This window comes from Saimiri boliviensis, chromosome 1, assembly GCF_048565385.1.
Source record: "Saimiri boliviensis isolate mSaiBol1 chromosome 1, mSaiBol1.pri, whole genome shotgun sequence".
Taxonomy (NCBI): domain Eukaryota; kingdom Metazoa; phylum Chordata; class Mammalia; order Primates; family Cebidae; genus Saimiri; species Saimiri boliviensis.
The window spans coordinates 161,073,886-161,087,957 of NC_133449.1; the positions used below are offsets into that span (position 1 = coordinate 161,073,886).

The 14,072-nt window shown below is 37.5% G+C and overlaps 1 protein-coding gene across 6 annotated transcripts in view; it reads right to left on the reverse strand.

Annotated features, from left to right (window-relative positions):
• The window catches only part of ABLIM3 (actin binding LIM protein family member 3), a 115,537-nt gene that overhangs the window by 59,732 nt on the left and 41,733 nt on the right, over positions 1–14,072 (reverse strand). For all 6 annotated transcript variants that reach the window (XR_012512145.1, XR_012512144.1, XR_012512143.1 and 3 more), the window contains one exon: positions 1,167–1,350. Coding sequence is in view for 1 of the 6 variants with exons in the window: in XM_074379555.1 (XP_074235656.1) it covers positions 1,167–1,350 (184 nt within the window). In the remaining 5 variants the exon portion in view is untranslated. The remainder of the gene's footprint in view (positions 1–1,166; positions 1,351–14,072) is intronic.

Here is a 14,072-nt window from a genome sequence, read left to right on the forward strand (position 1 = left end):
TTATGGTGGCCTGGCCACTAGCTTGTGGTAGAAAGACATCGCGTGATCGTCAGGAGTCATCTCATCTCCGTGGGGCTTGAAAGAAACCCCATCTGGTACCATAGGACTCCTCCGTGCTAACCTCTGATGGGTCTGGGATTCCAGGGCTCAGGGCTCAGGTTTTAAGAGCTGGGTAGCTGAGTGAATTCCATGAGGGGATTATGTTTTCTTACGTGCTCTGTCATTAGTCTCAATTAGAAACTCTAACTAGTTATTCTAACTGGTAACTGACTGGTGGTTATTTTACGGGGGAGAATAATCAATCTGTACGTTCCTTTCCCAATTAAAAAATACATATATACTCTAATCATGCTTTACTTATGATGTAATCAGAGCTGTCTGTTAAAATTTAATGTATTTGTGGGCAGGGCCGAGCTTCCTTCATTTTTTCATCTCCTTAATGTGTTGCTTGGCATTCAGTGGAGTCTTAATGTCCACTTGCTGAATTAACAAGTGATGGAGATGCGGAGGGTGAAGCAGGAGGCAGGGATGAGCTCTCCATCCCTGGAGATGTCCTGAGAGGAGGTAGATGACTATCATCATGCAATAAAAACAGATGCTCTCACATACTGGTTACTGAGCTAATGCCTGTATCATCATCTCATTGATCTTCAAGAAAACCCGATGAGGCTGGAATGGCTTTGGCCTCCATTTTACTGGCCAAGAAGCTGAGGCTTGCAGAGTTGAGGATCACTTGCCAGGGTCACTCCAACAGCACAAGGTGGTGCTAGGATGACGGAGGAGGTATAAACAGCTATCCCTGTCCCATCTGTGGATGAGGGTGTGGGAGGCTGGGCCAGGTCCATGGTTTCCAAACTGAGTTCTGAGAGACTCAGTGGTTTCTTTGGGGGCCTTTTGGGACGGATTGGGAGGCTGAGTTTGGAGATGCAGATCCTTACTCTGCCTCTATCATAGGACAAACAAGTGCTTTAGATCAGATTGTATTTTTATAAGAAAGATTCAGATGCTACAATGTTTAAATCAGATCCTTTCACACCTGAGCCTCCAGAAATCTAAATGCCCAGCATAAACCTTGTAAACCCCAGGACTTCCGGGAAAAAGCCAGGTCTTCCCCTGCCCTGGGGGCTTATGCAGAGGGTCTCAGCCCCGGCTGGTCACACTCTCACCTGCACAAGCTGCACACGAAGCACTTGGGGTGGTAGGTGCGGCCCAGGGCTGAGATGACTTCGCCTGTGATGAAGTCCCGGCAGCTGTCACAGCGGGTGCCATAGAGTTGCTGGTAGTCCTGGGTGCAGATGTACTCCTGATTCTTGAAGAAGAAGCCTGACTGGGCCAGGCCACAGCCACATACTTGAGGAAACAAGGAAGGAAACAAGGGCAGGATGAGTCTAGGGAGGGTCTGCAAGCAGAAAGTCCTCACTGGGGGAAAGGCTGGTGTCTGTGTCATGAGCGGCCAGAGAATGGTAGCATGTCAGACTTCACAGGCCTGTGGGGCCAGTATTCCTTAAAGAATGGCCAGTAGGCCACTAGCATCAGAATCACCCCAGAAGCTTCTTACAATGCAGATGCCTGGGACTCAATCAGACTCCCTAGAACTGGGGCCTGGACATCTGCATTTGAACAGCACCACCTCCCCAACCCCAACCCCACTAGGCTGATTCTGATGCACACTAAGAAGCACTGATGGTCTACAGTCCTCTCAATACATGAATGAAAAGTTTAGTGCCATGTGGCGCACGTAAGGCTGCACAGCTGGTGGAAATATGAATGTAATAAAAGAATCATTCAGTTAAACGTTTCCTGGGTACTTCCTATGTGCATGATTCTTTGCCAGGTGAAGAGCAGTGTGGGAACCATATGCTCCAAATCCCAACCTGGAATCATCTTAGGATGGCAATGGGATGGGTGATTTGAAGTCTAGAATCTGTGCTCCCCATAGCCGTAAGAGGGGGTGGGTCTGTTCCCAGGTAGGAATAATAAAAAGCAATCCCTGAATTTCAAAGAGCTAAAAATGCTGCAGAGAGAAGATCATACAGAAAAAAAAGCCCCATATCATACGTGATGGGCCACGGAGCCGGTGCAAGCAGTAAGGACTGTGAGTGAGGTGGAGACTTGCCAGTTGGAAGGGATCATGAGAGGCTTTCAGAGGAGGTAGCATCTGAGTTGAACACTAAAGGAACAGAATGAGCCCAAGCACAGAGGCAGGAAGGTGCAAGTGATATTTGTATGAGGGCTAGAGGTATGTAGGGGTGGCGTTTGTAGGAAGTGCTGGGAAGCAATGCAGGAAAAAATTGCTCAGACCAGTTGGAGGAGGGCCTGAATCCAGCTTCAGATTAGGTTTTGCAGGATACTGAGGAGCCATGGATGGTTCTTTTACCAATTCTAAAAATTTAGAAAAAAAACCTCAAACATATACAAAAATGGGAGAAGATTGTAATAATTCTCCATCATTCAGCTGCAAAAATAATCAATTGCATTGATGGCTTTTGAACAGAGACGCAACAGGATTTTACAAGGCATTTCATAAAGTCTCTTGGAATATTCTTTTGGATGATAGGGAGAAATAAATATAGGACAAAATGGAAAAACAAGTAGATTTATAGGTTTTTGAACAATTGAATTATGTGAGTTCCACCCCCACTGAAGGACTTAGAAATATGAGAAATAAGATTTTCCTGTAAGGAGCTTGAAATCAATGCATGATGGGCAGAGCAGAAAGAGGTAACATTTCTTCCAAGGGAATAAATGGCTCCCAGGGCCAGCAGAACTGCAGTAACCCACCGAATGTACTGATCAGCTAAAGCAACGATGCACCGGCCAGGAAGGGGGCTGGTTAGCAATCGGAGGAAGGCAACTGGGGAGCCCATTCAAATCCTGTCACCAGCTCCCCTGGTTCTGAGGCTGCTCTCTGATGGACTGACTTTCCACCTAGATTGCCTATCAGAGGCCAGGTGCTGGCCAGGCCACCACGAAACAGTCCATCTGAAAGTCACCCCTCTTGTCTACATTGATGAGCATATATTCTGGGTTTCTACATCATTTTCCTGAGGACTTAGTACAAGTCAGCTTTTTCAAGGGTGATCAATGATGGGGAAACCAATGAGATAGTTGCCAAGCCCGTAAGTCTTAAGAGTCAGCCTGGTACTGAGTGAAAACATCCCAGCAAATACTACCTCACCTTTAGCAGGGAAAGTTGTTTTGCAAAAGCAGCCAGGTTAAAAATGGGAGAGACTGCCAGGTGAATGCCAGAAATATTTCATAAGTGTGTGTTCACCTTTGGGGCTTGGTGGCTTAAAGGGTGAGGCTGAGTGAGGAGGAGGAAATTCCAGAAGTCACTGCATGGAGGAGCAGCTCAGGACAGTGGGAGACACGGTGGTCTGACAGTCAAACCACCCAGCCTCTGGTCTCATCACAGCCACTGAGTTTCTGGACAACAGTGAACTTTACCCTCTCTTCTCTGGGGCCTGTGCTCACTTCTGTGCAGAATGAAGAGGTGGAACTTTTCTTTCATAATTGACATGTTATAAGTCTATGAGAATAAAAGCTTCCTTTAGGGCTTACTCTATGCCTTAACATTTTTGACTCAGTGTGGAGTATTGCTTGTGACCCCTGACACCACCCCTATGAAGAGGCAGGAGTATGGGGGAGTTGGTGGTGGTGTCAGAAGTCTGGGAAGGGGTCATCTTCCATCAGGCATTATGAAAATTCATCACATTGAATCATGGCTGGTCTCATGAACAGGCAAAGCCAGAGCACAGGCTGTTCTGGGCTGTGCAGATGGTGGAGCAATTGACTTCATGGCTGTGGAATCAGTTAGGTCATGGCCTACAACCTCATTGGAAACAGTTCCTGTTTTTTCCCTTTTTTTCCCTCTCCTTTGTCTCTCTTGCCAACTCCACCCCCAGAGACACCTCTCCCAGTGGAGTAATCCAGGAGACCATAGGAAAACTTGGAACAATAAGTCCTCCATTTCCCCCAAGGAGCTAAAGGAGGAAGTTTTTGGTAGAAAGGATGTAAAGGTTGATATGTCTCTCAGGGGTCCCTGGAAATACAGTGGGGAACACAGGGATGGAAGGCAAGCTGGACCAGCATGACGGATGGATCCGAGGTGGAGTGGAGCCAGGCATTCAAAAAACAGGAAAGTCATGGAGTGGGTTTGTAGTATGGAAGTGACATGAAATTAACACACCTGGGGCTGTCATTATTCTGTGAATTAAAAAAAGATGAATTCTATCAATTAAAAAAATGCAGGCCATTTGGATGGACAATGGAATGGAATATTCAACATTAAAACTGCTTTGAGCAAATTCAGAATAAATGCTCAGTGTCAATATAAGGCTCAGAAGGAGGCCTTGCACACAGCCCCGGCATGTGTCAGTGAACAATGTACTGCTTCCTAGGTTATTGGACCTTTGTCCACGGTCCTGTTCTAGTACTCAAGTGCTGGGAGATTTTGAAAAAGTTACCCCAGCTCTCTGGAGCTCATTTGTAAGATGAAGGGGCTGGTGGCTCACTGAGGACACATCTAGATCAGAAAGCCCAAGATTCGGTCATACAATTTCAGTGATTTTCAACTTTTCGAATGAGACTGGATTTTACGGAATTTCAAAATCTAAGAGTTAGAAGGGCCCCCTGAAGGTGATCTAATTCATTATTCAGAACATTTTATTGTGAAACATATTATACATGAGAAAATGTATAAAATGTATCTGTCTAGTCAAAGAAGAACAGTAAAATAACTCCCATGTACTCACTACCGAGTTTATGAAACAGAACATCACCAATTCCTTGGAAGCCTGTTTTCCTCTCCTTAAGAGCACCCCTGTCCCATACTGTCCCTAATTATGTGCTTATCATTTCCTTGCTTTACTTTATAGTTTTAGCACCTGTGATGTACCCATAAATAATATTTTGTTTAGTTTGGCCTATTTTTGAACTTGATGTTGATGAAGTACTACTGCATTTAGCCCTTGTCTGCTTCATTCCCTCAGCTGATGCACATAGCCGCAGCTCACTCATGGTCATTGCTCTGGTGTATTCCATTGCCTGAATACATCACAGTTGGTCCACTCCACTGCTGAAGGCCATTTGAGCTACTTGCAGTTTTTTGTTTTTATGAAAATGCTGTTGTAAATATTCTTGCATTAGTGAGGTAATGCCTCACTGTTTTCCAAATAGCTTTTCCTATTTACCTTCCCACCAGCAGTTCTCACTAATATATATAAATAGTACTTAGTAATATCTAACCTATTTGGTCAACACAGTGAATGTGAAATAATATCGTTTTGTGATTTTAAATTTCGTTTCCCTAATGATTAATGAAATTGAGAATTTTTTCAAATGTGAAAATACTTGCTAATGTTTTTTGCTCATATTTTTTTTTTCTTTTAGATGTGGAGAAATTCTTAATATATTTTGGAAATCAATCCTTTTTTAGCCATTTATTACAAATATCTTCTGCAATTTGGGGCTTGCTTGTTGCTCCTCTTTTCTTGTTTTTGGATAAGCCGAAGTTCTCAGTTTTCATGTTGTTGAATTTGTGAATCTCTTCCTTTATGGATCGCCCTTTCTGTGTCATGTTTCAGAAATTATTCTCTACCCTGAAATCCTAAAAAGATATCTCTTACATTGTCTTCTTAAAATGTTATTGAGTTGCCTTTCACAGCAAAGCCGTTAATCCACCTGGAATTGACTTTAGGGAATGGTAATACAATAGGTATCTGATTTTCTCCCACATGGATAATTAATCGTCTCAGCATCACTTATCAAGCAGTCTAATCTTTCCCCACTGATCTGTAAAAAGCAAGTTTCCATATATATTAAAGTTTGTGTTTGGTTCTATATTCAGTTCCATTGGTCTATTTATCTGTCCTTAATCCAAGATCATACTTTTTTAATAGCTTATAATAACAAATGATGATATCAGTAGAATAGTTCCCCTTGCTTTGGCATTCTTTAGGAATGCTTTGATTATTCCTGGCCTCTTGTCAAGAATATAATTTTAACTGATTTCTTAATTTCTATGGAAAACCATATGGGATGTATTAGAATTGTTTTGAATATTTAGTTTAACTAGAATAGAGCTGTCATCTTTTTTATATTTCTATCTTTCTATCAGAGAACTTAGCATATTTAGAAAAATTATTTAGGTCTTTAATGACATTTAAATAAATTTAACAATTTTATAATTTGTTATGACATTTAATAAATTTAACAATTTTATAATTTGTATCTTATACAACTTTATAAAATTTATTTCAAAATTAAAATTCTTTTCTTATTGAGGTAAATGGTGTCTTGATTGTTAATGGCGAATACAAATGCCATTTTTCCCTGTATTATTCTGTATTTAGTAACCTGAATAAACTCTTACTGACTTTCTTTTTAGTATTATTATTTCAGAATGTATCTCTAAAGTATTAGGACTCTTTAAAAAAGCCAACCACAATAATCTAAAAGCATTGAAAATAATATCTACTAAGTCATTATCAAGTCAGTGTGTTCAAGTTTTTTTCAATTATCTTGTCATTTTTTCTTTTCTTTTCTTTTTTTGTTTTAGTGATTAGTTGTTTGAATAAAACTCTATCAAGGTTCACACATTGCATTTGTTTGCTGTACCTCTTCAGTCCCTTAATTGCTAGTTATTTTTCCTTTTTATTTTCTCCTTGCAAGGTATTTATTAAAGACACTGAGTCATTGTGCCCTAAAATTTCCACAGTTTGGATTCTGCTGATTGTATCCTTATGGTATTAACTTGTTCCCTTCTCTTTTACGTTTTCTATAAATGGTGGTTATATTTAGAGACTTGAACTTGAACAGGTCTGATTATTTTGTTCTTTTTAGCAATAATACCACATTGATATTCTGCACTTCTATGACTTGGGAGGTAGTGTTGGTGAGTAGAAATGGCTATTAATGATCATTACCAGGCACATTATTTCATTAAAAGTTTGCAAAATTAAAATATTCTAATTACAGGTGGAGTGTTTCCTTAGAAACTTTCATCAGCCTTTTGCTTTTTTTTTTTTTTTTTGGAGAATTCCTAAGTCTCATTTTTTTAAAGCGGCCCTTTGCTTACAGTTAAATACTAAACAGTTTGTATGATAGGTTCAAGTTTGGATTCTTTGCCTATAGTATTTGTGTCAAAATAATTATTTCATCAGCATTATCTAAAAGTGACCAAAGAGTTATTTTCCTTTCTTCTTATTGTAAACAAATTTTCTTATTAATTTTACTTATTTGTAGATTCTTTTGGGTTTTCTAGGCAGACAATAATATAATCTAAAAATAATTACTTTTTTTTTTCTTTTCAAACCATATAACTTTTATTTCTGTATCTTGCTGGATTGTCTAGGATCTCTGGGCCAAATGTTGAACAGAAGTCATGACAGTGAGCATCTCTATCTGGTTCATAATCTTAAAGAGAATGCCTTCAACATTTTACCATTACATTTGTTTCCTTTATATTTTTTGTATACATAATCTATCATTTATGACAGCTTTCTTCAATTCTTTCTAGTTTTTAAAATAACTAGGTATAAATAGGTGTTAAATTTTATCTAGCATTTTTTCTACTCTATTAAAATAATAAAATATTTTAATCCCTTCATATCTTTATAGCAAAATATATTAGCCAGTTTTCTAACATTAAGCCAATTTTGAATTTCTGGAATAAAAATAGTCAAATGTTTTTATCCCTTCATATCTTTATAGTGAAATATATAAGCCAGTTTTCTAATATTAAGCCAATTTTGAATTTATGGAATAAACTCAACTTGGTCAGTTATACTATATTTTTCACACTTTTCTAAATGTGGTTTGCTAATATTTTTTCTAGAATTTGAAAATTCATATTCATGCATGATATGGACGTATGATTATTTTTTCTTATTTGGTATTGTGCTGGCTCAAACAAATGAGTTGGGAAGTGTACCCTTCTTTCTAATCTCTGAAAGAGTTTCTACAAGACATAGATGATCTGTTTTTAAATGCTTTGTAGAACTTAAAAGAGTTGAAGAGTTTTAACTACAAAATCACCAATTCAATATCACCAATAAGATTTATTACTCTAAAGTTGTTTATAATATTTCTTATTATATCTTTAATTTTAATAGCAACTACAGCGATGTACCCATTTTAATTCTTAAGATTGTTCATTTGTATATTTCTCCCATTACTTGAAACTTTTGCCAGCATTTTGTCTACTTTACTTGTGTTTTTAAAGAATCAACTTTTGATTTGTTAATCCTGTCCACTGTGTGTTTTTTCTTTGACTAATGCCTGTTATATTATTTCCTTCCTTCTATTTTACTTGGATTCATCCTGCTCTACAAACTTTTTGAGTTGAACACTTAGTTCATTAATATTCAAACTTAATTCCTCTCTATTGTGATAAATTAAGGCCATACATTTTCCTCCGAGTACCACTTTAAACTACATTTTGTAGTGCAAATTTTTGATTCATAGTATTTTTGTTATCTTTCAGTTTCAAGTGTTTTCTGATTTTCATTAAGATTTTGCTAACCATGCCATCTTTCATCTCAGTTCTTCCATCTGGGGATGATTTTTCCTCTGCTTATAGAACATAGTTTGTAATTTCATTTAATGAGAGTTTGTTTTTGGTAAATTAGTTAAAAAAACTAAACATGTTTTTACTTTATTTTGGGTCTTTTATTTTAACAGTTTTTGTTTTGCTTTGTTTTGAGACAGGGACTCGGTCTGATGACCATCCTGGAGTGCAGTGGTGTGATCAGAGCTCACTGCAACCTCCACCTCCTGGGCTCAAATGACCCTCTCACCTCAGTCTCCCAGGTAGCTGGGACTACAGCCATGTACCACCACACCTGGCTAATTTTTGTATTTTTTTTGTAGAGAAGAGATTTTGCTATGTTGCCTAGGCTGCTCTCAAACTCCTGGGCTCAGGTGATCTGCCCACCTTGGCCTCCCAAAGTGCTGGGATTACAGGTGTATGCCACTACACCACTCCATTTTAACAGTTTTAATGAGATATAATTCACATGTCATATATTCCAACAATTTAAAATGTACAATTCAACCATTTCTTTTTAGCATATTCACAAAGTTGTGCAATGATTATGATCACCTAATTCCAGAACATTTTCATCACCTCCAAAATAAGCCACAAACCCATTGGAAATCACTTCTTATCTTTCTCCAACAACCCCCAGCCCTAGGTAACCATGAATTTGCTTACGGTCTTTATATAATTTGCCTGTTTTGAGCATTTCATACATATAAACTCATACAATATGTAGCCTTTTGTGACTGTTTTCTTTCACATCTTTTCTAGGTTTATTCCCAGTGGGGCATTTATTAGTATTTCATTCCTTTTTATTGCTAAATAGTATCCCTCTGTGGGGATATATCACATTTTATTTATCCATTCATTGGTTGATAAGATTTTTCTACCTTTTGGCTATTATAAATAATGCTGCTGTGAACATTCATGTATATATTTCTGTGTGAACCTATATTTTTCTTCTCTTGATTATATACTGAGGAGTGGAATTTGGAATTGCTGGGTCATATGGTAACTCTACGTTTAATCTTTTGAGAAACTGCCAGACTATTCTTCCAAGTAGCTGCATCATTTTACATTCCTTTCTACCAGCACTGTATGAGAATTCTGATGTCTCCACATTCTCATCAACACTAGTTATCTATCTGTTTGATTATAGCCTTTCTAACAGATGTGAAGTGGTATCTCATTGTGGTTTGATTTGCATTTCTTCGATGGCTAATGATGTGGAGCATTTTTTCATGTGCTTATTGGACCTTTGTATAACTTCTCTGGATAAATGTCTGTTCATATCCTTTGCCCATTTTGAAACTAGGTTACTTGCCTTTTTATTATAAAATTGTAAGACTTCTTTACATAGCCTAGACACAAATGTTTTTTCAGATTTATAATTTGCAAGTATTTTTCCCCATTCTATGGGTTGTCTTTTCACATTCTTGATGGTGTATTTTGAAGCACAAAAGTTTTAAATTTTGATAATATCTAATTAATATATTTTTTTCATTTGTTGCTTGTGCTTTTGTGTCACATCTAAGAAGGTTTTGCACAACTCGGAATCACAATAATTTATTCTTATATTTTTTTCCTAAGAGTTTCTCAATATTAGCTTCTACACATTAGGTCTTTGATGAATTTTTAACTTTTATGTATGTGTAAAGGAAGAGTCTGACTTCATTTTTTGCTTATGAACACAAAAAATTCAGTTTTCCAAGCACCTCTTGTTGAAAGGACCATTCTTTCCCTCTTGCATTATCTCGACAGCCTTGTTAAAAATCAACCGACCATAAGTATAAGAGTTTATGTTTATATTCTTGACTTTATTCATTTCTATGTCTATCTTTGTGCTAGTACCACCCTAGCTTGTTTATCACAGCCTTATAGTAAATTTTAGAAGTGGGAACTGTGAGTTCTCCAACTTTGTTCTTTTAAAGATTGTTTGACTATTCTATGTCCCTTGCAATTCCATATGAATTTTAGTTCTAACAATTCTGTAGTAGTTTTTGGGATTTGCTATACAAGATCATGTCATGTGCAAATAGAGATAGTCATACTTCTTTCTGTTTAATCTGATGCCTTTTGTTTCATTTTCTTGCTTAATTAACTTAAATGCAATGTCAAATAGAGGTGGTGAGAGCAGACATCCTTGTCTTGTTTCTGATCTTACAGGAAGAAAACATCCAGTCTTTCACCATTAAGTATACTCTTAGTTGTAGGTTTGTCTTTGTTCTAGAAAGATAGTTTTGCTGAATACATAATCTTTCCTTCACAGTTATTTCTTTCAGCACATTAAAGATATTCTTCCGCTGTTTTCTAGTTTTCTTGTTGCTATTGAAAAGTCGGCTGTCAGTCCATTTACCATTTACATGCAGATGATTTGTCTTTTCTCTCTGGCTACTTTTAAGATGAGCTCTTTGATGATTTGAGGTTTTACTCTGGTATATGTAGGTGGAATTTTAAAAATTTTTCCTGCAGAATTTTATTAGGTTTTCTGGATTCAAGGATATGTGTCTTTTAACAGCTCTAGAAAATTCATAGCTGTTGTTGCTTCAAATATTGTCCTCCCACTCATGTTCTCTATTATATAGCCCAGAACTCTGATTAGATATATATATGTCAAGACCTCTCACCATATTCTCCATGTATTAACTTCTCTTTTATTTTTACCAACTTCTCATATTTTTTATCTATTAGCTGTATAATTTTTTTGGATGAAATCTTCTGGTTTATTAATTCTTTAGCAACATCTAATCTGCTATTTAATTTATACATTGAGTTTTTAATTTCAAAGATTATATATTTCTACTTTTAGAAGATTTATTTGTTTCCTTTTCAAATCTTCTGTGCTATTACTTATAATGTGCTGTTGGGTTTTTTTGCTCATATTTTCTAGCTTGTTTAAATATATCAATATAGTTATTATGTAATGATAGAAAATTTCAATATACAAAGTCATTGAGGTTCTGCTTGCTCTCACTCCATTATAATTTGTATGTTTTTGACTGACTATGAGTTACCCATTTTCCTAATAACACTATCTGTGGAAATTCTTTGAGGTCTAGAATAAAGTTGAGTTCTTCCAAAGAGGAGTATCATTTGCTTTTGCCACTTGCCAAGTGGGAGACCACTGTAACTTAAATTTTCTGTTTGACGCTATAATTATTTTTATTTATACCAAATATAGGACATGAATGTAGTCATGAACCCATGTATATGGTGAATTATGGACAGGTATTTTCATAAAAGTTTTATTCCCCTCTACCCAGTGCCAAAGTTGGAACAGGCAAGTTTCCTTGCTCTCTCCTTCCCCAGAGCCAGTTTATTTCTCATCTATCATACACTGAGAACATGCTTTTTTCAGGGGGAAACAGCTTCACACATAGGTCTCCTATTAGATTCCCACTTTGACTAGGTGCTAAGCTTTGCCTCCTGTTCTCTGTGATCCATTTAGACAACAGAGTAAAAGCTCAAAGTCTCTAAGGTTTAATATAAACTATCAGGATGAAATATGGCATTGGTAGTCACAACAGGGTTTCTGTTTCTGTTTTTAACCTTTGTAGATTCCTTCCTTTCATGTCAGCACAGTAGTGGATGTTAAAAGAGTTGTAAAAGAAATTCATAAACATTTTAGATTCTTTAGATGACAAAGCTATCTAATAGGGTACTTAATTGCCATGTTGATTACTGTTGGAAATAAAAATCCTCTCATTTGTTTTACCTTTAAGCAAACAAATATTGAAAATATTCAGAAAAATACTGGTCTATTATTTTTCCCTTAAAATCTCCATTGAAAGAGATTCTACAATCTCCCTGTGCTAAATGCCAAAATGCCCACATTATTCCTTTTTGCATTAACATCCTTGAAATCTGATGCTTCAGATCCCCCTAAAAGAGGCAAAGTTTATTTCTCTGTGACCTTGAATCTGGGTTGTCCATTTGACTTGTTTTGGCCAACAGCAGGACATTAAGCTGAGGTTTGAAAAGGTCTTACTGATTAAAGCTTGTTCTCTCATTGTATTTGGAGCTCTGAGACCACCATATGAACAAGTCCAAGCCAGCCCACTGAAGGATGAGAAGCCACGTGGAGGCACTGGAGTTAGCAGTCTGCCCATCACTGCCAGCAGACCGACCTGCTGACTACATATCATCATGATGAGACTAGTAGAGATAAGCAGAGCTAGAAACTGGGAAACACTGCTCAGCCAGCCCAGAGAATCATGAGCTAAATAAACAATTGGTTTAAGCTATTAAGCTTTTGCTTTAGTAAAAGGTAACTGATACACTCTCTTAAGAATATAATCACATAATTACATCCCAAACCACTTTGAAACAATTTTCTTGTCTTCACCCTTTGTCCTGCCTCAATTTCAGAGTGTCAAAATAATCATGCACCAAGATAATCTTGCAGTTCAACTTACACTAAAGGAGTTTGCCAATTCTCAATATAAAATTAAAATCACACCAATTAAAATGTATCCTGTATATGCAACTATAAACAAATTAGGAAATACGAATATGTAATTTGTTTGCTAAGTGCAGAGTCTAGTTAGATCATGAAGAAAGAAGTCCGGGATTTTCTCAGTGGCAGGGGAAGTCACTCTTAGGTGCATGAGACTGAGGCAGTTACTGATATAAAAAGAACCGGGGGCTTCAACTGACCTTAAACTCAATATAAGCCGGTGGTGTGAAGTGGCTCCTCAGGAAGTCAGTTCAATATCAGTTACATCAACAGAAATGTAGTCCTTTGTATTTGCCAGACCTTGAAAACTGTGATCTGTTCTGAGTATCATACCTTTAGGAACGACAGTGACACACTAAAATGGATCAAAGAGGAAGACTCCAGGACAATGACACCGTTGGAATCATTTAAGATGAGACCCAATTTAAGGACCTGTGATATAGTTTGACATGGGGAAGACCTGGCTATGAGCATCGGAAGAGCAGTCACAGGGAAAAGCAAATACAAATTATTCTTCAGACTTTATCAGAACAAATTTGAGATCAACAAAAAAGTTACAAATTTTGGGTTAAACATTTTCTAAACCCATAGGACACTCCAACATTAGAATGGCTACTCTGTGGAGCCCGGAAGTCCAAATGAAGAGGTCAAGATGCGGAGGCTGGAGAGAGATTTGTAGGGACATTGTGGAAGGGTGTGATTTCCCCGGGCCAGAGGGCTCTCTGTATTCTTTCAGCTGAATCCCTTTTCCTGCTGCTAATTATCTGTCTTCTTTAAGAACTCTTGGCTCAGTTGAGTCGAGGATTACAAAAATTAGCCTTGTGTAAGCTGTAACAATGAGCAGTGACCTAACAGCTATGTGCTCCCAAAGTCAAGATGTCTCTTCGTCCTTATTAAACGTGACCTTTCAGGATTGCTACACTGTCATAGAATAAGTACTCATCTCTGAGCCATGCTGAATTTTATCCAGGATAGTTTGCACTTTCATTGGCTCTTCCATTGATTTATAGGCACAAGCCCAGAGTCTTTTCGGATGAGTAAGTTAAGCTTGCAGAATAGTCTTTTTCCTTCTGGATC